The sequence below is a fragment of the Engraulis encrasicolus genome, chromosome 1 (assembly GCF_034702125.1).
Source record: "Engraulis encrasicolus isolate BLACKSEA-1 chromosome 1, IST_EnEncr_1.0, whole genome shotgun sequence".
Lineage (NCBI taxonomy): Eukaryota > Metazoa > Chordata > Actinopteri > Clupeiformes > Engraulidae > Engraulis > Engraulis encrasicolus.
Window position 1 is genome coordinate 29,365,380 of NC_085857.1, and position 27,196 is coordinate 29,392,575.

At 42.8% G+C, this 27,196-nt stretch overlaps 1 protein-coding gene across 2 annotated transcripts; it reads right to left on the reverse strand.

Moving 5' to 3' along the window:
* Window positions 1-217: 217 nt before the first annotated feature.
* Window positions 218-27,083, reverse strand: LOC134449898 (ADP-ribosylation factor-binding protein GGA2-like). Of its 2 annotated transcripts, XM_063199975.1 has the most exons (18): window positions 26,950-27,083; window positions 25,640-25,724; window positions 25,186-25,261; window positions 20,094-20,192; window positions 19,145-19,274; window positions 18,304-18,404; window positions 17,304-17,384; window positions 15,308-15,436; window positions 14,792-14,873; window positions 13,242-13,367; window positions 12,661-12,849; window positions 11,191-11,255; window positions 10,378-10,529; window positions 9,923-10,065; window positions 9,152-9,321; window positions 6,241-6,351; window positions 1,979-2,848; window positions 218-1,895 (listed from the first exon to the last, which is right to left on the reverse strand). In XM_063199975.1, exons 1-17 carry the CDS (start codon window positions 26,996-26,998, stop codon window positions 2,738-2,740), a joined length of 1,899 nt encoding a protein of 632 aa, XP_063056045.1. In that variant the 5' UTR covers window positions 26,999-27,083; the 3' UTR covers window positions 218-1,895; window positions 1,979-2,737. The 2 variants fall into 2 exon arrangements, with proteins under 2 accessions (XP_063056045.1, XP_063056046.1); XM_063199976.1 differs by lacking the exon at window positions 12,661-12,849.
* Window positions 27,084-27,196: the final 113 nt, after the last annotated feature.

The window sequence follows — 27,196 nt, forward strand, 5'->3', positions numbered from 1 at the left end:
AACTTTTTCATGTTATTCTAATAAAGTGGCCTGGAGCTGTACATGTGCTTGCGGTCATAAAGTTGTGACCATGCATGTTTCTTTGATGGACTGTCAAAATATTCCAGGTCTCTTTATTATTATGGGAGCTGCTACAGCAGCTACACAATCCCAAACATCACATCACATCACATCACATCACTGGTACTGACATTTCCAAAGCAACCAAGCTGAACAGTTTAGAAGAAACACATTTATTTAGCACAAACATAATAATAATAAAAATAATCATTCACATTCAAAAACAATATTAGCTCACTCCTTACAATGTTATAATGATCACAGACGGAAAACTGACAGAATCTGTACTAGGTAGTACCTGCAAGTTCACATGACTGAAAAAAATCAAGGAGGGGGCCGGCCAAAACAGAGACAGCCCCATTCATTGGCAGACAGAGGTCTTCCTAAGTAATAAGGCACAGACAGAAGCAATTCAATAACATGAACACTAGAGGGAGGGCTATTCCAATGAAACTTGCAAAAATGAGAAAGCAAAAGTCTGAACAGAAACCCTCAATATTGTTACTAACGACACATTCAGAGAAATGTTTCATAGTTTCTCAACAAAAAACACCCTGTCATTACTTTCAACACCACTGAATCTTTGAGGATTTAATGTGTGAAGAGACAGCCTGTCGTCATAGACAAGTTTTGTCTAGGTACCAGTGTGTATACAACTACCCGTCAACGCCAGGGGGGTATTCCAAGAGCATGATTAAGCGATAAACCTGGCTAAGTTAACCTACAGGAAGGTAAACCTGACAATAGATAGCTCACAGGTGTCATTTAGGTAAGAAAATGAGTACTCCAGGCCCTTCTATTAGATGATTTACCACCACCTCAAGGTTAACTTAACCTTAACTACTGAGCCAGACTATTGGAATACTAAAAAGCTTACGGTGACATTTCTGAAAATATGCCCATCTCCATCGATTTAAATAATTGAGTTTTTTTTATGTTTATCTTTCTCCCTGAATAGGAGAAAGGTAAACACTATTGTTTAAATAAATTGAAGGGGAGGTGGGATACTATGAATGAAATACTTCAATAAATGGTGGTATGGTGCATTAAAAAAATTAAGTTAAAAAACAAAAAAACAAACAAAAAAAACAGTTAAGGCAGCAACGGTAGAGACATCAGCTTTAAAAACTCCAGCCAAATAAATAGGGTCCAGTGCAAAATACCTGCTATAGTATACTATTATTTTTATATTATAAAAAAGAATAAAAAAAAACGAGTAGGGAAAAAAGCCTTGGCTTTTCAAAGTGAACAGGCAAGGCAGGTACCTCTGTTGTTCTTGATGAAAATAATATATATCATTGAGGGAGAGGGGGGGAGAGAGAGAGAGAGAGAGAGAGAGAGAGAGAGAGAGAGAGAGAGAGATAGAGAGAGAGAGAGAGAGAGAAAATTTGGCACAGTTAGATTGTCAATAAAGCTAGTACACCTGAGGAATCAACACATTTTGCTTTCCATGCTGTGGTGTGTGATCGCTGCGGCCTCAGACTGCAAAGCCAATAGGCAGCTTGAAGGGGGTTAAAAGGGTATTTTCCTCTCTCTCACTCACCACTCACCACACACACACACAAACACATTTGGTACTGATCTCATTGGCTCAAGATAATATTATTTTGAAGAATATCAAAAATACTATACAGACACTTAAACACACATGCACAAAACCACTCACCCACCCACGCATACACGCATGTGCACAGACACACATGCCCACCCACATGCGCGCACACGCACATGCACATGCACACGCAGCCTCCATTGTTAGATGGAGTCATGTTGGTGGACACGGCATCATCTTGTCTGGTTATTGTGTAGCGTGCTCTTGGCAGTCCCACTATCACCTAGCCTAGCAATCTAGACGCCCCTAGTGGCCGCAAAATGAATTTGCTGTAGGGGTTTTTGGCGCGGCCAGGCTAACTATCACCATCTCCTCCTCCACATCAACATCTACTTGTGTGTGTGTGTATGTGTGTGTGTGTGTGTGTGTGTGTGTGTGTGTGTGTGTGTGTGTGTGTGTGTGTGTGTGTGTGTGTGTGTGTGTGTGTGTGTGTGTGTGTGTGTGTGTGTGCACACTCACTAGCCAGGGCACGCCCTCCTAGTGACGCAACAGCTTCGGCTTTGCTTCTAGTCAGGCGGCCAAGAGCAATGTAAATAGCGTTTCTGATCTCCAGAAAAATCGGGAACTCCGCCCACTTTGTCGGAAACCAGTCAACCAGTAGTAAAACAAGGGAGGGAGGTCAACCATGTCGTTTGAGAAACGTTAATTGTTATGCTCTTGGTCAGACCAAGTCTCGAAGAGATTTGAAAGTCGATGATTATCAGGCGACTTCCCACATAAACCCCGGACAATTGGTCGCTGTACGGCAGCCTCCAGAGCTGGTGTGTGAATGTGTGTGTGTGCGTGTGTGTGTGTGTATGTGCGTGTATTTGACAGCACTTTGAGTCAACTTCATAGTTCTGATATTGTGCTATATAAATACATATTGTATTGTATCCAGAAATTGGCATAGTGAAGTGTGTGAAAGGTGGGGTGGGTGGGACAGGATGGAGAAGAGTTCAATAACTCTCTCTCACACACACACACACACACACACACACACACACACACACACACACACACACACACACACACACACACACACACACACACACACACACACACACACACACACAGTGTGAGCGGTCATGACTGTGTCCAGGAGTGCCATTCAGGGAAGTGGTCTATCTCCCCCACCTCGTTGATCTTCTCATCGCCATGCTTCAACATCAGCTTGTACCTCAGACGCACCGAGTTCTACACGGAAGGACATAAAAACATACAATATCAGCTTTGTGTGTGTGTGTCTGTGTCTGTGTCTGTGTGTGTGTGTGTGTGTCTGAACTCTAAGGACTGTTTTTTTATTATTATTCTTTTGGGGAGTTTTTCCAACTTTATTTAGACTGGACAGTAAAGAGTGGGAAAGGAAGAGAGTGGGAGAGAGATGGGGGAGGATCGGGAAATGACCTCCGGTCGGGAATCGAACCCGGGTGCCCGGCAATATATGAAGAGTCTGTAGCTACAGTAGCTAGACATGCTAGGAAAATAATTGAGGATCCATCACATGTTCTGTAACCAGAATATGAGCTGCTACCCTCTGGCAGGCGATTCAGAGTACCAGTTAAAAACAAGAAAAGGTTTTTGAATAGGTATAGGTTTTCTTTTGTCCCTGTTTCTGTTAACCTACTGAACGCAGGTCGTTAACAACTACCATGCATCCTGTAATGCCATGTATGTGTGCGGTAGGCTGTAGTAGATATGCACTTGACAAGCGACCTTGGGTTACTTGAAAGGCGCTATATAAAACCAAGTTATTATTATTATTATTATTGAGTATCTCTATGAGGGCACTTTATGTATGTACAGTGCCCTCCATAATTATTGGCACCCCTGGTTGAGATGTGTTAAAAGCCTTAAAATAAATTCAGTGTTCATTGCAGAAGAATACTGTCACACTGAAAATTGTAGGAAAATGTAGCCTTCAACTCAAATGAATTGTAAGAAAATAAAAAAAATCCCTGACTGAAAAATAATTATTTTTCATTAAATCACCTGTTCCACAATTATTGGCACCCTTAACAATTCCCATGAAATAAATATAATTGAAGCATTTCTGTCATTTCTACAGTAGTTTACAAAGTTTACCAGAGTATGTAGGAACATTTAATTAGTAATTCATCACTTCCTGTTTCCCTGGGGTATAAATATGACGTGACACCGAGGCCATTTCTCTTATCCACTCTTAAACATGGGAAAGACAAAGGAACAAAGCATACAAGTGAGGCAGATGTGCGTCGACCTTCACAGGTCAGGCAGAGGCTACAAGAAGATTGCCACTCAACTGCAGCTGCCCATATCCACTGTGAGAGGAATAATTAAGAAGTTCAAAACAACTGGAACAGTGGTAAACAAGCCTGGACGAGGACCCAAGTTTATTTTGCCACCACGCACAGTGAGGAGGATGGTAAGAGAAATCAAAAGATCTCCAAAGCTCACTGTTACAGAATTACAACAAATGGTAGCATCCTGGGTTCACAAAGTCTCCAAATCAACCATCAGGCGCTGTCTACACGCCAACAAGCTGTTTGGGAGGCATGCACGGAGAAAACCTTTCCTCACTCACAATCATAAACGCAAGCGTCTGGAGTTCGCCAAGCGGTATTGGGGCTTCAACTGGGACCGTGTGCTTTGGTCAGATGAGACCAAGATTGAGCTTTTTGGCAACAAACACTCTAAGTGGGTCTGGCGTACCACGAAAGATGCGCATGCTGAAAAGCACCTCATACCCACTGTGAAGTATGGGGGTGGGTCAGTGATGCTGTGGGGCTGTTTCGCTTCCAAAGGCCCTGGGAACCTTGTTAGGGTGCATGGCATCATGAATGCTTTGAAATACCAGGACATTTTAAATCAAAATCTGCTGCCCTCTGCCCGAAAGCTGAAGCTGGGTCATCACTGGGTCTTTCAGCAAGACAATGACCCTAAACATATGGCCAAATCTACACAGAAATGGTTCACCAGACACAAAATCAAGCTCCTCCCATGGCCATCTCAGTCCCCTGACCTCAACCCCATTGAGAACCTGTGGGGTGAGCTGAAGAGGAGAGTACAGAGGAGAGGACCCAGGTCTCTGGATGATTTAGAGAGATTCTGCAAAGAGGAATGGCTGAAGATCCCTCTTTCTGTCTTTTCCCATCTTGTGAAACATTATAGGAGAAGATTAGGTGCTGTTTTGTTGGCAAAAGGGAGTTGTACAAAATATTAACACCAGGGGTGCTAATAATTGTGACACACATTATTTGATGTCAAATAATTATTTCTTTATGTGGGATTTTTTCCCCACTGAATAAATGCACTTGTATTGAAGGTTGGATTTTTCTCTTTTTTTCCATTAAGGTCCCATATTATTTAGAAGAAGAAAAAAATAATTGGAAGCTAAAAAACACATCTCAACCAGGGGTGCCAATAATTATGGAGGGCACTGTATGTATGTATGTATGTATGTATGTATGTATGTATGTATGTATGTATGTATGTATGTGTTTATTGTTGTTGTTTTTTTTTGTTTGCCGTCATGTGTATCAGTGTTGTGTGTATGTGGCAGCTATGTATGTCCAAGACAAATTTCCTTTGGGACCATTAAAAGAATCTTGAATCTTGAATAACAGTGCAGTGCCCTACCGTCTGTGCCACGGTGGGGCCTCTAAAGACCGTTTTGCTGAATGAAGACGGTTCATTTGGCATAACATGGAGTTCTAGAATGGAACTGTACATAAGGACTACCTGTGTGGTTTTGCTCAATATACGACACAACGGCTTTCAACCAATCACCATCAAGCAGCTGAACAAGCCGCTCAACTATATTGCCCTAGAAAGGCAAGGTGCAGCAACTACGCCAACATTGACACTGAGAAAATTCCCTCGAAGCCTTGGCATTAGGTTGGATATGGTAGTTACATCAAGTTTGACATGGCAATATCTCTAAGACAAGACACATTTTGGCCATAAGGCTTTGTCACAAGGAAGTGTAATGCCCCGTGTACATCGGGCGCTACCTACGCGACCCAGGTAGCTGGGGTGGTTGACGAAGTTTCGCCATGAATTCGTTTTATTCGCTCTGGACGCTGCACTGACAGGTATGATTCAGCTAATCACATAACGGCTCTGTCTTGATAGCCTGGGACATTCCTCGATATGAACGTTCCAATTGGTTTTCGCCGAACCGTGTCATAGCGAATTCGCTTAATATTAGCTTGAGTTTAATCGTCAAAATTCGCTCTGGTCGCTCAAGAAGCTTCGCTCCTTGCGAATTCGCTCTGGTAGCTTTATTTGCCTTCCCTCCATAGAGAAACAATGACTTCCGCCGCGCAAGTCGCTTAGTTCGCCTTCGATGTACACGGGGCATAATGAGGACCATGTTCAGCCAAAACTCAATTTTGACAAAATATGTATTTACTGCACTTTGCCTTAGCAGGGTAATATACAACAGTATAATTATTATACATGCAACTACAGAATATGTACCAAATATTAAACAGTAGTTCACTACAGGTCCTTCCCTGTCTCTCACTATTACCCATAATAATGATATTACACCACACTAAACTATTATTATTATACTATATGGGATGTGAAAGGTGTAGGACACTTACCCGCTGTGGGTTGGCCAGCAGTAGTATCTGAGAGAGGGAGGCAGGGGGCAGTAGGGGATTATAGGGGGGCAGGTCCTTCCCTGAAGCCGGCTGCAACTTAACAGTCATGTTCTAAACATAAGAAGAGACAGGAAGGAAGGAACCATCAGTAAAAGGTTACCCTTGACTTGACATCGGTAATACCCATCACATGACAGTGTCGTAATATGTGTCTAAGGAGTGTCTAATGTCAAAGGAGTGTCATGACACAGTCATGGACGAGTCATAAACATTATGTCAATGTCATAAATGTTTCATGGTCATCATGAGAAGTTGACATTGTTAGGGTTGTCTTTACCATAACCAAATGACACTTGATGACAATCGTCATAAAATGTTTATGACTTTGACATATGTTTATGACACATCCATGACTGTGCAAAGACACTGTTATTGTCATGCCACACCTATGACGCCGTGTTGTCCTCCTGTCTATATGAGCTACCCGTCGAGATGTGATCCTTTTTTGCTACTGAGCATGCGCACGCATGCACACACCCTTGCGGTGGTTTTCGCAGGTGATTGCCCATCGAATTGTGCTACCACAGTTTACAAACTGAAGTTGAGATGGCAGGAAGGATCATGCATCTGAGCAAGCCGCGCTATTACAAGTAAGCACTGGTGGGGATGTTTTGAAAATATGATTCCGGTCATTAAAGAGGTGTTGCCCAAAAATGGACAGACCTCTGCCAAAACAAAGCCACAATAGGCCTACGCTATCTGCTATCTGGGAATCTCTAAACCACGCTTGTTTATCCCCATAGCACATAATTTCATATGGCAATGTTGCCTTGCGAGACAGGACCACGTCACATTAAAACCAAACCAACAGCAACAAATGGCTGCATTAAACAACCCGTAGCCAGGCCCTGATCCCAAACACTTTCTCCAGTCCGAGTCCTGTATTTGCGCAAACTCAGCTCAGTCTCTTTCATATGGCACATTTCTTAACTTGCTCAAACGAGAGGCTCACGTTTTTTTAGTGGTCAGCCCCACGTTCTTATTAAACTCCGCACAAACGATTGCACACCCCTGTCCTTGAAATAAATAAAGTAATGGTTAAAACAGTCCTACGTGGACCATGGCCGATTGAAACGTCTTCCACGGAAATTCAAGGTTGCTCATTTAGATGAGGCAGCGCAAATCGATAGAGTACCACTATCGAGTAAGGCTACCGGTCGCTCACCTCGACGAGGTAACTCATCTCGACAGAACACTGGCAGTAAAAACAAAGAAATAGCAATATTTAGTAAATAAGATACAGGACAGGCAGGGAAAGTGTATCCATACACTTGTGAATATTTTTCACTCCTTACATTCATTAATTCAACTAATTTTGTACAAGCAAACCACATGGTACGACACACCCACATAGCCTACTGTATAGAAACAGAAGAGAATAGACTTGCTACAACATACACTGCGAGGAAGACAGAGTAACAGAAAGACTACAAAAATATTTGTTACAGAACACAGTTTCACGATACAAAAGGTGCAGAGTCATCGACTGAGTGACCGTTTAAGTCGGCAAGCCTCAACTGTGGTGTGGCATCATGGAGCACAATCACAAAAAAAGGGAACAGCAGACAGAAACGATTTTGTAGAAAAAGGGAAGTGTATTGAAGTAATCACACACACGCGCATGCACGCACGCACGCGCAAACACACACACACACACACACACACACACACACACACACACACACACACACACACACACACACACACACACACACACACACACACACACACACACACACACACACACACACACACACACACACACACACACACACACACACACACACACTGAGTCACTGAAAGACACGTGGCACTCCATGGTAGTTGAAATGTGGAAACTTTGTGATGACACTTGAAAATGTGGACAAATATAGAATAAAGCATATGTACTGAAGGAAGACCAAAATTATGCCAACATGTCTATCTGGACTCTGCAGAGGCGAAGTGTTCTCATAAAAATCATATAATGCTTCTGCTCCAGTCATATGATTACATTTGAGGCAAGATATAGAAAAGGCCAAAAAAAGAGCCAAAAAATATTCCACAGTAATACCATCAGCTAATTCAGAGCCGGTTGGCTCAAATTTGTACCAGGGGTGTGATGGTGTGACCGATACTTGGGCTGTGGGTGTACCCTGACTGGTCTCCTTTGGCGTAGGGATTTGGAAGTTGGGGTACGCACATCCACAAGTAGTAATACAGGTGCCAGACAAAAAGTGGTCAGCAGTGTAATGAAGCGGTCCACACACTGGGTATTAACTCCAAAACTACTTTATTTCATTTTTACATACGGCAACGTTTCGATCCAACAGAGGGATCTTCCTCCTTTGGTGTAGCCCCAATCTGTTACCCCAGAAGTCCTGGGTTTAAAGGGGTATGCCAATATTTTGGGGCTTAATACAGTTAAAATCGTTGGCTGGGGTTTATAAAGGTGGTAAAGTGTCTTATTTTTCATGTAAGCCGTTGTCTTGCTGCAAGACAAGTTAAAAGAGGGAATATGTCGCTAAGCTAGTGAAAGTCAATGTATCCGTGTAGCATGCTACAATGCCCACGATAAAACCCCAGCCAACGATTTTAACTGTATTAAGCCCCAAAATAGTGGCATACCCCTTTAAGTCCTGGCAGGGCAACTCTATCCTCTTTTTTGATTGTCACTTTTCTAATGTACTGGCTTTCACACGGCAATAAGATAATGTGCTGGACCAACATACAGACGGCACTACTGCAGGGGCGTCAAACTCAACACACAGGTCACATGTTTTCAGTGACTGAAAATGCCCTGTTAAAAAGTGAAACGTGGGGGAAGCCACAGACAATGTATACAGTAGTAAATATGGAGGCTGGTGTGTACCTTAGGCACAGCGACTTGGAACTGGACGTCTGCTACGGCCAACGCTGAGGTGTTCACCGTGGATACGATCACCACGGCAACATCGGGGCGTGCGGGGGGGCTGTCGCGGCAGAAGTGCAGGCAGACGTGGACCCCCCAGCGGTCATACACCGTCACCGGCTCCAGGCGACCTATTGAGGAGAAAATCACAAACAAACAAAAACATAAACGAACATGAACAGACATAAACGAGGTCACTGTGTCTTTTGACTTTTGTGGTTAACTTTATTTATCGTCATAAATGTTGGCAACTAGTCAGTTAGCCTAATTTACAACAGATAACTTGTTTTCATTCTTTTCCATTCTACACTATCAAACCCTGTTTACTCACAGTACACTATAAACCAATGTCCAAAGCCAATGTGTTTTCATAAAATATCCATTCACGTGTAAACAGCTTCTTAGTCATTCATGATCATATACAGCTGAAACACATCATACACAGCTATGTGAAGAATGGAGCAATTACTCAAGAGCTGAATTAAAGCTTTGTTTTCCATTTTTGCGGTCATGTAGTTATGCTTACAAAAATAACAGTGCCTTTAAAAAGGTGAGTGCTTTGAAATAGAATGTGCAGTGTCCCCAATGCATTTGTGCTCATTAAAGTACAATTTATTTGAAGAAATTTGACATTTTCATTTGACATTTCATTTTTTTAAGAAACTGCTACTATTTTTAGCGTAACTGTATATGATAAAAGCGGTGGTACTAAGAAGGTATTATTGCACTTACTTGGCTTCACAGAATGTAAGGGCACAAAGACGTCAGCTAGTGACTTGTCCAGCGATGGAAGTACATCCTTCAAAGGGGAGTGTGACATCAGAGGGGCCCAGTTCTGATGGTTACCCATAATAGATCCTGATTGGTCAGCTGCCCTGCAGGGAAAAGTGCGCAACAAAAATCACCATTTGACTGTCAAATCAGTTATATACATTTTATGAGTGTTTGAGTGTGTGTATGCATGGATGGATGGCCTAATGAAAGAAAGACAGAAAGAAAGAAAGAAAGAAAGAAAGAAAGAAAGAAAGAAAGAAAGAAAGAAAGGAAGGAAGGAAGGAAGGAAGGAAGGAAGGAAGGAAGGAAGGAAGGAAGGAAGGAAGGAAGGAAGGAAGGAAGGAAGGAAGGAAGGAAGAAAGAATCAAACAAACAAACCAAACAAATAAACTCCATATCCCATGAGCCCTTACATAGGAGCTGGTGAGGAGCCATTCTGGGATATGGAGTCCAGTCCACATCCCCTGCTGATGAGAATGGGGCCTGTTCCATTAGTGCCATTGGTGTGTTGCTGTAGTACAGAGTCTTTGGCGGAGTACTTCGGAATCCTGACAATATCCTCCAGCTGGAACATAGTAGGTAGGTTAAGAGAATTTTTCGATGCATCCATTTTGAAAAAACGTGTTTATTTCTGAAAAAAAGAGTGATCTCACTTGTGTCTTAGGATAAATTTGCTTGTTTGACCCTAAGGTACTTCCATGCCAAAGGGGACCTTTGCATTATGACTTGAAGTCAAAGGCCCTTTCTATTGTCTTAACCTCTCTACTAACAGGCAAAAAAATGACAGAGAAACACTCACTCAGTCACTTCCCACTCACTCCTTTTGTCTTCTTGCTATTCTTTCTTGTTTCTGGCTCTCCTTTCTACTTAATTTTTTATTTTCATCTTTAACATTGATGTTTATCCATTTGTTAAGCATGTTGAGCTGCATGTCTTATATAATATTGTGCTATACAAATACAGTTATTATTATTATTTACAGTTATTATTCCTATCACTTTGCAGAGGATGAAAAAGCAGTAAAAATCATATCTCCCTTTTCTCCCTTTCTTGACGCACACATACACGAAAAGAATGCGTACGCGCACTAACACGCACACACATAAATTTGCAGACGTGGAAAAAGTAGTAAAAATCATATCTTCCTTTTTCTCTCTTTCTTGACGGACACATACACAAAATAATGCGCACACGCACGCACGCACACGCACACGCACACATAGTACCTCTATGAGCTCATCGAGGTATGACCCGGTGGCACTTGGGGAGGGTGTGGTGGGACTACCGACACCTACAAGACATGGGCGTAGTGGGAGGGTACTGTTATCGTAACCAGCTTATGACTCGAGGCACAGAATAAATACAATAGCAGTACTTAACATAATGAAAAGTGATTTGAAGTTAAATGAAAATGTGGAGTGGATACAAGTAGGCCTACATGTGCTTGGGCATAACAATAGTATTAAATAAATCGACAGTCAACTGAAAGTCAAGTGAAACAGGAATGAAAGTGATTCAAGTGTATCAGTTGTAATGCAAAATTTTAAACATTAGTATTCATTATGGGTCCACCTAAAAATTACTCCTAAATCCTTTCCTGAGGCCTCGAAGGCCACGGAAGGACCAGTAAGAACTGAGGCACTAGGCCTGAGGAACTATCCGAGAAGTGATTTTGAGGTGGATCCTTTTTCTTCACAGATCACAAGGGGTCACAAGTCAAACTAGTCCCTTCATATCAGTCCTTCCCTGCGTCCTCCAGCATTTTGACACAAGGCCCAACGTCACTGACGATTGAAGTTTTCATCAAATATCTCGCGAAAAGAACAATTCAAAGGTAATTTTCTCATTTGTAATTGAGATGGTGAATGGGGAAAAGCCCCCCCAAACGTTGCTCTGCAGTGTTTGACAACGGGGGAAACTTGTTTTTGTAAAGGAGGAAAGGAAATCCGCACACTGTTACTGCTCACCGGTTTATTTGAACACAACGTTTGGACCTCAGGCGGTCTTCGTCAGGTGTATATATGAGGTCGAAACGTTGTGTTCAAATAAATCGTGAGCAGTAACAGTGTGCGGATTTCCTTTCTTCCTTTACGCACGTTTGTTTCACCTACACTTCTTTTGAAACTTGTTTTTGTATCGTTTTCTACACACAGAAGCAGGGCAACAGCGAGGCAAAAGGATGAGAGGGCCAGGATAGGACATGAGGAAGTGACTTTGGCTATTTCTCAAAGTCTAGTGTGCACACTTCCAAGTGTATCAGCCTTCATAATCATGCCCAGTGATTGGATCAAAGAGGATGACATTTTAATTAAGAGGAATCAAAGCACGTACCACTCAATGCAAAAGCGTGTGCTGAAGTTCTTCTCTTTTTGTGGTGTTTGCACAACACGTGTGCTACCGCCATCTACAGCGCTAAGGGGACTTCATTTATTCTCAACCTCAGGACTCCGAAGGTCTCCTAACCGAAGGTCTCCTAAAGGGGCGTTAACCCGGCATAAAGTGGATACCGGAAAATAACCAAAATTACGCATCTCTGTCTACAATATCTCTGATTGAATACTCTTTGGTGAACTCTGCGGAGTATCCAATCACAGGGCGTGACTAATTAGGCTGACACACTTCCAAGGCTCATACAATAGACTTTGGGATATGGCCTTTGACTTGAACCCAGGGAAATCACAGGAAGCAGGAAGTACCGAGGGACACGAGGTCGTCGTCCAGCAGCAGATTGGAGTTGTAGTCCTCCTCTGCTGTTCCCCCATTACTACTGGGAAACGCAGTGGGGAGGGGAGGAGGAGAGGGGTCGGAGGAGGTGGGCTGCGTAGCATCCAGGGCCGAGAAATCAATAAGGTGGTAGCTTCTGATTGGACTGACAGGCTCTGAAACTATTACACGGAAGGCCCCAAATAAATCAACTAACCAATCAATCAATCAATCAATCAACCAACCAATCAACTAATCAATCAATCAATCAATCAATCAGAGTGTTTCAGATTAGGAAACCATTATGAATGTGTCAATGTTGTGCGTCATTGCTACTGAATTATTACTAGAAAATAATTATGTATCATTGCTTGTGGTTACAACTAGGAGACTTGGGATACTATTATTCTTATATTGTTGTGTTATAATGTGACAATTGCATAAAACAGAAGAATGCATAGATTAAAAGAGAGACATAGTACATACAAAACACAACCCTATGCAACACAACCACATAAAACGTGGATGGACAGACCATGGGACAGATAGACCTTACTGACGAGCTAGTTAGTACCTGTGTCGTCGCAGGCCCCCGTTCCTCCTCCTCCATTACTGCTGCTCACTTCCTGTTTGTCAGCTGTAGTCTGTCGGTAGAGAGTTACCACCGTGGTCAACTTGTCGTTAGCCTGAAGGATTACCGCTGAAACACACAGCATATAAACCACACCAGAGACAGTACTTTAGAAGACATTATAAAAAAATCGCACCAGGTGTACTGTACTGTTCAGAAGACATGTTACAAAAGCATTTAAAAGGAAATTCGGCAGAACGACGACATGTTTCTTGAAGAAACCACACCAAGGTAGTTCAGAAGACGTAATAAACCACATCTATCTCTTGTTTCTGAATGTATGAGTCAGATATGCATGAGTGTGCGTGTGTGAGTGTGCGTTTGTGAGTGTGCGTGTGTGTGTGTGCGTGTGTGAGTGTGCGTTTGTGAGTGTGCGTGTGTGTGTGTGTGTCAGCGCACTGAATAAAGCTTTCCAGTGTGGTCAGGTCAGTAATGTAATATACTATACCCCAGTCCATAAAGACATAAAGAATTCAGATGCAAAAGGTCAGGTGTGCCGAGTTCACAAAAAAATAAGCTGTAAAATTTAGCAACAATATTAACCCATCCCGTTTTGTTTTAGCTTGATAATGACATTTAATTGGCTTTTCGACTGATTGTTTCCACAAAAGTACCCTTGCAAAGGGTGGTCCTCTTCTGTCCTGTTCTGAATCATCATGATTCCTTTGAACCCCACGCGTTTATTTGTCCATCTCCACTCTTACTAAGATGAAGACTCTGTACATGACTCATGGTATATGTGTCCGTCCACTCAGTGGCTCCCACAGTGGTTTTCATTAGTCAAGGTGGTGAGGGGTTACAGTGTGTCACAGACACATGGCTATCATCAATGGAAAGCTAAACAAATTTGCTTTAGATGGTGTCAAGCATGTGTGGTGGTAAACAAGTGAGTTTTACAAAAAAAGAGTATCCTATCAAAAGCCAAACATGGTAGTGGGACTGACATGGTTTGGGGATGCATGGATGCTGTCAACATTGGTAATCTGAAATACACCTAAAAGAAACATGCATGTCAACATGAACTGTGACTACTGAAGCAGATCATGATATTCTCCATAGGATTGCATTCAAATCTCACACCAATCTATTTAAACCAGATGCAGACTCAAAATGTAAAAGTTCAATGCAAAAAAAGGTTGAAACGCACACTGATGACCTCCCTTTTCATCCCTTTTCATTTCGTTTCATTTCGAGACGATTCGAGCAAACACAGCCCCTTCTCTACCGGATTTTCATCTGGGGTGTACTCACTTTTGTGAGTACATGTTCAAACATGAATGGCTGTATTTAGTTTTTTTCTGAGTGAACAAGAAATTTAAGTGGTTAAATATGTTGTTAAAAGGTCACTAATCATTGTGTCAAAGTGAAATTTCTGTAAAGCTTTCCTATGAAAAGATATACTCACAAATCTGCAAAAACTGTGAGGGGTGTATTCACTTTCGTGATATACTGTATGCATGTGTATGTATGTGAGTGTGTGTCATCATGACTACCTAAGGCTTCGTCGTCATCCACGGTGTCGCTGGCCAGCCGGAACAGGTTCGGTCTCAGCTTATCACAACGCTCATACACACTCTGATGGGAGACATAAACACACACACACACACACACACACACACACACACACACACACACACACACACACACACACACACACACACACACACACACACACACACACACACACACACACACACACACACACTTTAAGATGACGTTTCCTCACGCCTCATGCACACGCACACACACACAGATAGTGTCACATCCACTATGCCTTGTACGCACACACACATGCTCTCTCTCTCTCTTTCAAACAATCATTTTCATGCTCACTCACTCACCCACTCACTCACTCACTCACTCACTCAATCACAAACGCAAATATTTTTGCGCGCACACACACACACACACACTCGTATGCAAACATGCACACACACACACTGTACTTCCACGCACATACACACATACTTGCGCATGCGCGTGCGCAGACACGCACACACCTTCCTCACCTTCATATCTGGTGTGAGTTGTCCGCTGGTCTTGTAGTGGTCCAGCATGTCCCTCAGCTCAGCTGTGCTCTTCTCCACCTCCTCCAGGGTGCTGATACGCCTGCTCTCCTTCTCACTCTTCTCCTGCTCCTGTGCCGTGTGTGTGTGTGTGTGTGTGTGTGTGTGTGTGTGTGTGTGTGTGTGTGTGTGTGTGTGTGTGTGTGTGTGTGTGTGTGTGTGTGTGTGTAAAAATATGTTTGTGTGTGTTTGTGTTTGTGTGTGTGTGTGTGTGTGTGTGTGTGTGTGTGTGTGTGTGTGTGTGTGTGTGTGTGTGTGTGTGTGTGTGTGTGTGTGTGTGTGTTTGTGTGTGTGTGAGTGAGTGAGTGAGTGAGTGAGTGAGTGAGTGAGTGAGTGAGATAGAGAAAAATGGTTGTGTGAAAGAGAAAGGACAGGTAACAAAACAATAAGCATCGGACATGAACTTTGAGTTTAAAAAGGTTGAAGGAAAATATTGTGTGTCCTAACAAAACTGCAAATTTTAGGTTCTATTACAGATACAGTATATTAAAAGGATGCATGAATGGTGTGTGTGTGTGTATGGTACTCTGATACACCACACATCTGAAACTGTCTTGTATAAACAGGATAAGAAATGCAGTGCTGGCTAGAGTGCTAATCGGAAACTGAAGCTGATTAAGCTCGAGATAAAAACACCACGCGACTGCGTGACTGGGCTAGTAGGAGGAATATAGAGCAAATATGTGGGTCGTTGACATTTGGGTTTTTTTGTAGCAAACGTCAGGTGGTCCAACCACAGCTAATGCCCATGAATTAATTAATAATTTGCAATTAATGTACAAGCAATGATTATGCTCCCATGCTACTAGCTGTGGTTGCACTACCCTGATGTCGGCTACTTAAAGGGACACTGTGTGAGATTTTTAGTTGTTTATTTCCAGAATTCATGCTGCCCATTCACTAATGTTACCTTTTTCATGAATACTTACAACCACCATCACATTCTAAGTATTCATTATGACTGGAAAAATTGCACTTTTCATACATGAAAAGGGGGATCTTCTCCATGGTCTGCCATTTTGAATTTCCAAAAATAGCCATTTTTAGCTGCAAAAATGACTCTACTTGGACCAAATATTTGTTAATTACTTGGTAAATTTTCATGTAAAGATCAAATTTGCCAATAGGAAGCCCAGTTTCAATGAGCAGCATAGTTGCAGTACCTTTTTTGACCATTTCCTGCACAGTGTCCCTTTAAAAGAAACATCAACGACCCATGTATTGACTATGACTATGCACACACGTGCACAAGACAGATGCACAACATAGATGCAATATGATAATACAAATGGAAACATACTGCAGTATATACATGGGTGTACATATTCATGAAATTAAAAAAAAATGAATTCATATCAGTTCATAACAGTTGAATGTAACCTAAATGCAATTAGATGCAAAATCCATCCATATTAATACACACTAAGGTGAGATGGTGCAAACAAAAAATGACAATGACTAAAAATGATGGACCATAAACGGAGACATAAACTAATTTAATGTTCTCTTTCACTTCCAGGGGGAAGTATTAGTTTGCTTTTTTTCTGCTGTGAAACTGAGCTGAACTGAACTGAACTGCACTGGAAATCACCCCAAACACCACAGGACACTTGCATGTTGGCCGTTACTCTATCAACGCTCCCAAACCAGCTTAAATATCATGCCTGGACTTGTTTTTCTCAGTTCTGTTCTTATTTTTGTTCCCCCCCAAAATCACCAGGTTGGAGGTCAGTCAGTGAACCATAGAAACAACTTTCAATCTGATGATACTGTTTTAGGCACACTGTCTGTGCAGCAGGAAATGAAGCCTATTGATGTGTGTGTGCAACCATTATCCAGTGACCGTTATCTCTTTGATGGTGTTCTTGATGTGCAGGTATGCAGGTGTGTGTGTGTGTGTGTGCGTGTGTGTGTGTGTGTGAGTGCCCTTGGCCGTTACCTCTTTGATGGTATTCTTGATGAGTCGGTTGGCCGTCTGCAGGTCTTCTGGCTTGTTGCTCTTCAGTAGCCGAGCCAACAGCTGTTGGGGAGAGAGAGACGCGGGCTTATGACAACATCATAACGCGACAGCGATTCACTTAGCAAGAGCATGAGGGGGGCATTTGGGACAAGCAAGCAAAACCATACAGGTCAAGATAACTTTTCAAGGAAAGGCATCACTCTAGAGGTTAATTGAGTTAGGTGTAATGAGATGGAATTTCAACATGGCGACAAGCCCATTGCACAACTAGTCAGGGTCAGGCCTGCTGACAGTTTTAGCTGAGCCCGGCACAAAGTCATCTGAATGGTCCCCCCCACCCAATACATGCAATGTAATAAGGACCCATTTCTGGGCCTACCCTCTCCCTGGGTCCCGGACAACTGATCCCGTATGTCCCTCCACTGTCAGCTTCCCTGCTACTAGTACCTTATTTGTACACCGAACGAGAGTTCTCGTTGCCTTATCATGAGTGCACCCAATCAAAATACACTGCCACCAGCATGACCTAATTGCATTACGCTGCATTGACTGTAGCTGATGCCAGATTTAAGAGTTATAGTTCAGTACAATTTGTAGTCCATGGAGCAAAACAGGGTTACAAACCTAACTGCAGGGTAATTCAGCTATGTATAAGGAGTATAGGACGGCCTCCAAATCCTTCCTACTGGTGAAGGCTACAAACCCATGACCCTCTGACCCTCTGCACGCAACTAGTAGGTCACAACCATGTAATGGATGATACAAAGATGTTAGCTATAATTATGTCCTCGATTTTAAGTTGATTTGGTTGCAAAACTTCTGCTAAATGCAATGTAATGTGAAATGTAATGTAACAAACACACACACACACACACACACACACACACACACACACACACACACACACACACACACACACACACACACACACACACACACACACACACACACACACACACACACACACACACACACGAACCTTGGACTTGTCTTCATCTGCGAAGAGAGAGCATTCTGGTCTTTCTGTTGGTGGGGGCATGACTATTGTGGATGGCAGCTTGGGGTCCTTCTTGATCACACCTGCCATACATCACGTAAGAGTAGAAAAATAAGAAGGTAAGAACCGGTTTAACCCACTGACGCCTAAGGCACCTGCAAAAAAGGGTGATGAATGCCTGAGCCTTTTTAAAGGGACACTGTGCAGGAAATGGTCAAAAAAGGTACTGCAACTATGCAGCTCATTGAAACTGGGCTGCCTATTGCCAAATTTGATCTTTACATGAAAGTTTACTAAGTAATAAACACATATTTTCTAGTATGGTCCAAGTACAGTCATTTTTGCAGCTAAAAATGGCTATTTTTGGAAACTCAAAATGGCGGACCATGGAGAAGATCCCCCTTTTCATGTATGAAAAGTGAAATTTTCCAGTCATAATGAATATTAAGAATTTGATGCTGGTGGTCAGCATGAAAAAGGTAACATTAGTGAATGGGCAGCATGAATTCTGGAAATAAACAACTAAAAATCTCACACAGTGTCCCTTTAAGAAAAGCTGCCCTCAGCCTATAAAAACCTAAATATCTCAGCTTCCGAAGCACATAAAAATCTTGCCTTGTCTCAAAAACATGTATTACATTACATTACATTGACCATTTTGAATTTTTATGTTTATAAAATAAATACCAAAAAAATGAATAAATAAATAAGTAGTAGTACTCAACTTGTTTCTTGAGAATGTGATATTCAATGCGTATTATCTATTAATAATTAGACTTGTGTAGCAATATCTAGTAATGTAGTAATGTGTAATAATACGGACCTTGTTTCTTGAGCATGCGGTAAGCCTCCTGTATCTTGGCCTCGTCCTTAAGCCACTGTGTTTGCGTCCAGCTGAAGAAGACCTCCACTATCCTCTGCTTTACAGCCTCAGGACTATAGGAGCCCAGGTACTAGAGTGTGAGTGAGAGTGAGAGAGAGAGAGAGAGAGAGAGAGAGAGAGAGAGAGAGAGAGAGAGAGAGAGAGAGAGAGAGAGAGAGAGAGAGTGAGTGAGTGAGTGAGTGAGTGAGTGAGTGTGAGTGAGTGAGTGAGAGTGAGAGAGAGAGAGAGAGAGAGAGAGAGAGAGAGAGAGAGAGAGAGAGCGAGAGAGAGAGAGAGAGAGAGAGAAAGAAAGAAAGAAAGAAAGAAATAGAAAGAAAGAAAGAAAGAAAGAAAGAAAGAAAGAAAGAAAGAAAGAAAGAAAGAAAGAAAGAGAGAGAGAGAGAGAGAGAGAGAGAGAGACAGTGGGGGAAACAAGTATGAGATAAGTGGTGTGGACAAAACAAAAGAAAGATAGGTGGACAGAAAGAGAGATAGGAGGGGGTGACAAATATGTATGACAGACTACTAGGAGGGGCAGGTACGAGCAAAGGTATGAGTTGCAAGTCTCGCACACACACACACACACACACACACACACACACACACACACACACACACACACACACACACACACACACACACACACACACACACACACACACACACACACAGTTACACATTACTGTAATCACCACTCAATTGAATACCACAGAACAATACCATGTTTAATTTACCAATTCATCCACCCATCCACTTATATATTCATCCATCCATATAACTATGCATCCATCCATCCATCCATCCATCCATCCATCCATCCACTCCTCCATACATCATCCACTCCTCCATCCATGCTGGAGATAAATTGATCCATACATGCTGTGCATGATTTTGTTTTTTAAGAGGTTACCTTTGGCGAGAGAACTTTGATGAGTTCATTTAGAAAGCGAAACTTGGCAGCCTCGTTGTGAAACCGCTTGCCACAGTAGTTCATACAGGCCTCCAGCAGCTAGAATCAGAGGAGAAAAAAATATCACAACACAAATCAGTCAATGAGAGGGGAAACTATATAAGTGAACACAAATCGAGCAAGGGAGTGGCGATTTCAACCGAGAATTATGGCATGTGTAGCCTCTTTGTGTATGCGCGTTCGTTCTTTGCTGAAAACACTTTACTACATCGTAACAACATAGCTACGACATTAAAGAAAGCCAAGGTAATAGACTAAAATGGAAACGTTGGTGACAATTAGGTTATAACATTGGCTCTACGTAAAGGGGTTAAATATTTTGGCTGCTACTACAGGCCTGGAAGAGACATTTAGTCATTTGAATTCAGTGTACAACTTTCACTGCACTAGTCGCACATACGGAAACTGTGTGCACAGTGCTGCTGCAGCCGAGGATACAGTGTGAAACCTGGAGGGGAGCGAAGGGGAGAGGAGAGGAGAGGAGAGGAGAGGAGGAGAGAAGAGAAGTGACAGGAGAGGAGAGAAGGAGAGAAGGAGAGAAGAGAAGTGACAGGAGAGGAGAGGAGAGGTTACATGGGGTAATGCATACGGTACGCAAGCCGCCTGACTCAAGTAGCTCTAGAGGAGAGATGCAAAAGTTATGTTTCTGCAGGGCCAAGCGCATACCGGTATACACAAACCGTAACAGTCAGTCAGTCAGTCAGTCGTGCGCACGCACGCACGCACGCACACACACGCACACACAAATTTAAAACCCACAGATTTATGCACACATACATACAACGATGTGTCCAGCACAGTTCTGCCTTTTACACAGAGTAGACGCCTACCCAAAGCAGCTCGCGCTGAATGTCAAATGCACTCCAGCAAGCTTAAGGCCCCAAGGTGCTAGTTTCAGTTACTAACACACTACTCGAGGTGTGAAAAGGGGGTTTTACCAACAAACTGCAAGTAACTGCTCCAACAGTAGTAGCTCTACTCACACCCACCACAAAAAGGTACACTGTTCGTGGTGCAATTTCGGCATTTTAGGCTTTGATTTAAGGTGGCCACCTCTACAAGACCTCATCTTCACTAGGTCCCCTGAAAAACATAACTTAATCGTATTGCAAATGTAATTTCTAAGATTGCTTTACAAAACATGTCGCATTTCATGTGAAACTGCGTAACATTAAAATGATATCGGGGGCCGGATAAATGGCCCGCGGGCCGTAGGTTCCCCAACCATGCTCTAGTCTACAGAGTGCAGTGGTAGGCAAGTGGAATAAAGCCTTTTGAGAGGTTTAATCTGTTCCAGTGTTTCCCATACAAGTCAAGTCAAGTCAAGTCAAGTTTTATTGTCAATTTCTTTACATGCACTGGTCATACAAAGAATTTGAAATTGCGTTTCTTGCTCTCCCATGCAGACATAGACTAATCTAGGTAAGGACATAGACAGTATAGACATAGACAGTACTCATACATGGACATAAGACAGTATGGACATAGACATTGCTCATACAGACATTTAAAGTGCAAGACTGGACAACAGAAGACTTGTAGAGAACATACATTAAGAGGAGGTACACAGCACCACAGAATAGAAATCTAACACCAAACATTGATCAGCAGCCACACATATGTGTACTGTATGTCGATGGCGTCATGTGCATAACACTTGCCCTGGCCCAATATTTTCCGCCTGTAGCACCACACCATGCTTCCACATCTGTGGGAAACACTGTGTTTCTTTGACAGACTCTTTCAGCTATTTCTGATGTGGGGATCATGAGGTAATTTACGAAGTAGACTATTCCTTGAGATGAGATGACCTGGGCGAATAGGAATCCAAATATACTGTACGGTACAAGTGTGTCATATTTAGTGCTTTGCCAAAAGGCAAGGAGCTGGGAATAGAAAGATGACTCCCAACAGTCTCTGTATACTTCAATACAAAGGGACCCTTAGAAAACAACACTGACCCACATTTGCCCTGCTAAAACCCACGTGGCGATGTCATACCAAGGCCAACGCTGGCAGGAAAGGCTCTAAGCTGCAGGGAACTGCCTGGCACTGCCATTCTGCTGGTCTCTCCTCTCTCTCATGAAACAGTTTTTAAAGATTTTTTTTGGCATTTTATGACTCTATTTGAAAGGACAGTCGAGAGAGGAACAGTGGGGAGAGAGAAAGTAGGGGAGGGATGGCATATGACCCGGACAGGAATCGACCCGGGGTCGCCAGCAGAGTGGCCCAGTACCCTACCGTTTTTGACTCAGTTTTTGACTCTTACATGTCCTCCCGACTTTGCTTTGTCAGTAGGAAGGATGTGTGTGTGGTCTCCCTACTACAGGTACACCGTTACTTCATCCATGGCTGAGCAAGCCGCCGACCTAACCTCATATTGCTCCAGGAGCTGCTATTAAATACCCTGTAACTAATGAACTGTCCCTCTGGGTAAAAGTGTCAGGTAAGGGTAATGTAAGCTAATGTCATGAGCTCTTGCGTGCATACTCCTACTATTATCAACCTACTAATGCTGATAGCTCTTCTTTTACTGTGGATAATAGCCCCATAATGTATGCCGTACCATATGAGGCACGCTGTAATAGTCATTGAAAAGTTCATTACCATAGTAAGCTTACTACTCTACTGTGACATAACACAGGGCGTTTAGTAATGCACTACGACTCAATCATGGCCATTATGGTAACAACAAATGTATAACGCCGTGTTTCAACAGGTTAATGTATGATATCTATGTAGCCAGGGCTCTAAATTAACACCTGCAAACCGGCCAAATGTAAGTGAAAACACTGTTTGGTTGGTAGAAAATACAACTTACGAGCCACTTCGACTGGTGGTGCATGTATGTTTAGTTCATAAGATTAGCATCTACTAGGCATACTGGTGCTGAAAATAGTCAATTTAGAAGCCTGTATGTAACGGTCATTGCAATGTTTGTGCAATAAATCCACACTACTGTGCAATAACTCGTACTACTGTGCAATAATAACCCACTCAGCTTATCTCACTGTAGATAAACCACAACGTAATCTTTGTACAAGGACGCTGTATTAAGCAGCTCACAACTACTTCGAACCCAAAGATTTAAATTGTTCACGCTTTATGCACAATTCTTTTGAGAAACTATGTCTCCAATAGCCTTGAAACATAGCAAGGCAAAACATACAGTGTGCACACACAAAGGCACAACACACACACTCATGTGCATACACACGCACACGCACACAGTCATTAGATTATAACTGTAACAGAGTTTTTCTTGCTACATAAGTCAGCTAATTAGCCCTGTGCCAAATCAACCATCAGCCACAAACTGTCATGGGGGTTTCAACTGACACTTGTTTCAAAAAAAATAAACACTGCACATTTCTCCTTTTGGAGTCCGAGCCCATTAGTGTTAACATTTCTTTTTAGTGTGAATGTGTGTGAGTGTGTGTATGTGACCAAGGTCCTCCTGTGCAGTTCAGACTGAGGATATTGGTGTAATAATGTCTTAGTTTGTGTGTGTGTGTGTGTGTGTGTGTGTGTGTGTGTGTGTGTGTGTGTGTGTGTGTGTGTGTGTGTGTGTGTGTGTGTGTGTGTGTGTGTGTGTGTGTGTGTGTGTGTGAAAGACGTCTAAAAAGGAACTGTCATTCAGTGTAACGGATACCTTCTGCTGACTGTAACTGTAATAAACATCACTCTTTTTATTTTATTTTTTTCCAGTGAATTCATGACAGCCTCGGCTGTCATCCATTTACTTGAAACTATTTAAAAATCATGTTTTTTTTTACACTTAAAGTCAGCAGAAGGTATCCGTTACACTGAATGACAGTTCCTTTTTAGACGTCTTTGACCCATGTGTGTATGTGTGTGTGTGTGACCAAGGTCCTTCCTGTGAAGTCCAGACCCAGTCTAAACCCCCCTGATCTCATAGCAACTCGTGGTGTGAGAGGCAGAGGTACCTCCAGAGATTCTTTAATTCTTTCTCTCTACTCTCTCTGGTACTACCAAGCGAACTAAGAACCAGATAGGCTATCTCAGTTGGACACTCAAAGTAATGAAGGCACACACAAGGCTTATGTAGAAAGATGTACAGTATATTGTAGCTGAAAAGTTATATAAGAAGTGAGTGGCTAAAATGCTCCTATTTTTTTATGTACCACAACTTTTCGGAATCATTATACACTACATCTTTCTACACAAGCCTTGTTTGCACCTCCTTTTGCATTACTTTGAGTGCTAACTACTTTTTGGGAGCGGACGCACAAAGCAATACAAGGCCCAAAAGTCAAGACACCAACTTTTGGGTTTTCCAATATAAGTTGGAAGCATTTTTTACATTCTACTGCACACTGTAGCTTTGATAAAATAGATGAGAACCTCAGCTACTGTTTGATGTATAATCTTGACAGAGTCAGGAAACTAAACATTAGCCGCACGTTGCCACACAGAAACTGTGGTCAGCCACTCAGTAAAGACACTCAAGCAGGAGTGGTGGGGGGAGGTCTGAGCGATTCAGTGTGTTCCTCTGTGTGTGTGTGTGTGTGTGTGTGTGTGTGTGTGTGTGTGTGTGTGTGTGTGTGTGTGTGTGTGTGTGTGTGTGTGTGTGTGTGTGTGTGTGTGTGTGTGTGTATGAGTCAGTAAGTGTGTTACTTACGGTGGTAGAAAGGCTTGCACGTATGCATGTGTGTATGTTTCTGAATGTGTGTGTGTGTGTGCCTGTGTGTGTGTACTGTATGTGTGTTTCTATGAGTTGAAGAAGGCCTGTGCCTTACCTTGTGTGTGTGTGTGTGTGTGTGTGTGTGTGTGTGTGTGTGTGTGTGTGTGTGTGTGTGTGTGTGTGTGTGTGTGTGTGTGTGTGTGTGTGTGTGTGTGTGTGTGTACTGTATGTGCGTGTGTGTTTCTATTTGTTGAAGAAGATCTGTGCCTTACCTTGTGTGTGTGTGTGTGTGTGTACTGTACATGCGTGTGTGTTTCTATGTGTTGAAGAAGGTCAGTACCTTACCTTGTGTGTGTGTGCGTGTGCGTGTGCGTGTGCGTGTGTTACCGTGAGTGCCTGCAGGGCCTCTTTCTCCTGAGGTGACTGGATCTTGTGGGCGAGCAGCCGGGTCGCTGTCTGAGGACTGAGAGAGAGAGAGAGAGAGAGAGAGAGAGAGAGAGAGAGAGAGAGAGAGAGAGAGAGAGAGCGAGAGAGAGAGAGAGTTAAGTTTAGCATATAGTAAAGTTTAAGCTTGTGTGTGTGTGTGTGTGTGTGTGTGTGTGTGTGTGTGTGCGTCTGAGTACGCACATGTGTGCTGTGCCAGTTTGGTGCAGGTGTCAGAGCGACCACAATTACCATGTTATGCCAACTTTAGCTTTATGTACGTGTGTGTCTGTGTGTGTGTCTGTGTGTGTGTCTGTCGGGATTGAATCTGCTGCCCTCTCCAGTCTACTGTAACTCCCTAAGCATTACGCCACGGAAGCCCCATCTTACAGCAAAGGTGATATTGAGGTCCACTCACCCCTCCGGTTCACTGTTGACCAGCTCATAGAAGCCCTGGATGCAATCCCACCTCTCCTCAGAGTTGCTGGGGTCGGTCACTTTATCTATGGAGAGAAAGATAAGATGTTATGCTGTGTGTGTGTGTGTGAGAGAGAGAGAGAGAGAGAGAGAGAGAGAGAGAGAGAGAGAGAGAGAGAGAGAGAGAGAGAGAGAGAGAGAGAGAGAGAGAGAGAGAGAGAGAGAGAGAGCACGACCGTATTACTTTGTTTTTAAAAAACAAATGTTTTTTAATATGCACTTATTACAAATGTACCTCTTCAGCCAATGCTTTGGCAATGCAAAATATATTTTCATTAATGTGGAACATGCATAAGGCAACACAGTACAACAACCATAATCATATATCTCTCTTGCTTGTGTGTGTGTGTGTGGTGTTAACATGCCAAAGGAAAAAGTAACTTATTACACAGAATACGAGACAGACAGTCAGACAGAGAGACAGGGATGGATATGCATTATTGCATGGTGTATTATTATCTGTTATATTTTGGTTATCTACTGTATATTACACTGGGGAAAAAAAATTATAACACGACAACTGCACCATGCAGAACTATAGCCTACTATTTAACCTGGCCTGGTCTTGCAATACTGTGTCATTGTCAGTGCTGTGGACGTTCTTCATGATTCAACTTTCAAGGCCTTTCAGATGGCTCTGCAAAACCATTGGGGGGTGGCGTGACCATGAATGACAGTCACGTTGTCAAGCCATCGCCACACTAATAAAGTGACTGTTGGTGGTGTCTCACTTTGCAAACCGCAGCAGGCTGCTAAAGCACACACACACTACTCCCTCAGTCTCCGTCTACCCCCCTCGATGGCGAATAATTCAAGAGTTTTGACGAGCACATGACAACTCGAACAACTAGACGCTTCCTGTTTTCTGTTTTCATCTTTTCAACAAACGACACACGCCATGTTCGACTTCCATTCACATGCAAAAACAAAACTGTCAAACAATCTCTCAGGTGTTGTTGTCGAGAGAGGTAAGCTGCCTAAGGTTCAACAGTCCAACGAGCAAATTCACCCAGTGAAATTCAAGGTAACGTGTAACATTGTAATCAAACTCTTTACAGCTCGGTTTTACATTGTAGCCTAGTCACTTTTGAAGAGAAGCGTAGTGACAACAACTTTGACAGCTGCACTGACGGCGAATGTGCGTTCACGTCCTGCCTGCCCTGCAGCGCAGTAAGCTCTCTCGCTATACAAGCAGCACAATTTAAAGCCTTGCTTTCCGTTTCATATGAATATTTGTACATTGAAACTTACTTAGCCAAGTTTCTAATGTGTCCGTTGTAAGGCTCTCCCCCGTCGCCATCTTCTCCGCCTGCCTGCTGTTGCTGTTGCTTCTAATATCGCGCAGTTGTCCTCAGTGCACCGATGACTTCCAGTTCGGCTCGAGCTAGGCAACATGTGACTTGCATTTCGCTGGCTCAGAAGTCACGCTAGTAATTACGCATCCACGCCCCCACCCCCCTGCATCGCAAGTTCTAGCTAGACTAGAATATTTTGCATC

Bases quoted from the DNA above. Each gene is read 5' to 3' on its own strand.
- LOC134449898 (XM_063199975.1), bottom strand. From the start codon at position 26,998: ATGGCGACGGGGGAGAGCCTTACAACGGACACATTAGAAACTTGGCTA. The intron at 13,368-14,791 runs GTAGTCATGATG...TGTGTGTTTCAG, and splicing joins GGATGACGACGAAGCCTTAG to CGGTAATCCTTCAGGCTAAC. The intron at 10,066-10,377 runs GTAAGGGCTCAT...TTTTCCCTGCAG, and splicing joins GGCTCCTCACCAGCTCCTAT to GGCAGCTGACCAATCAGGAT.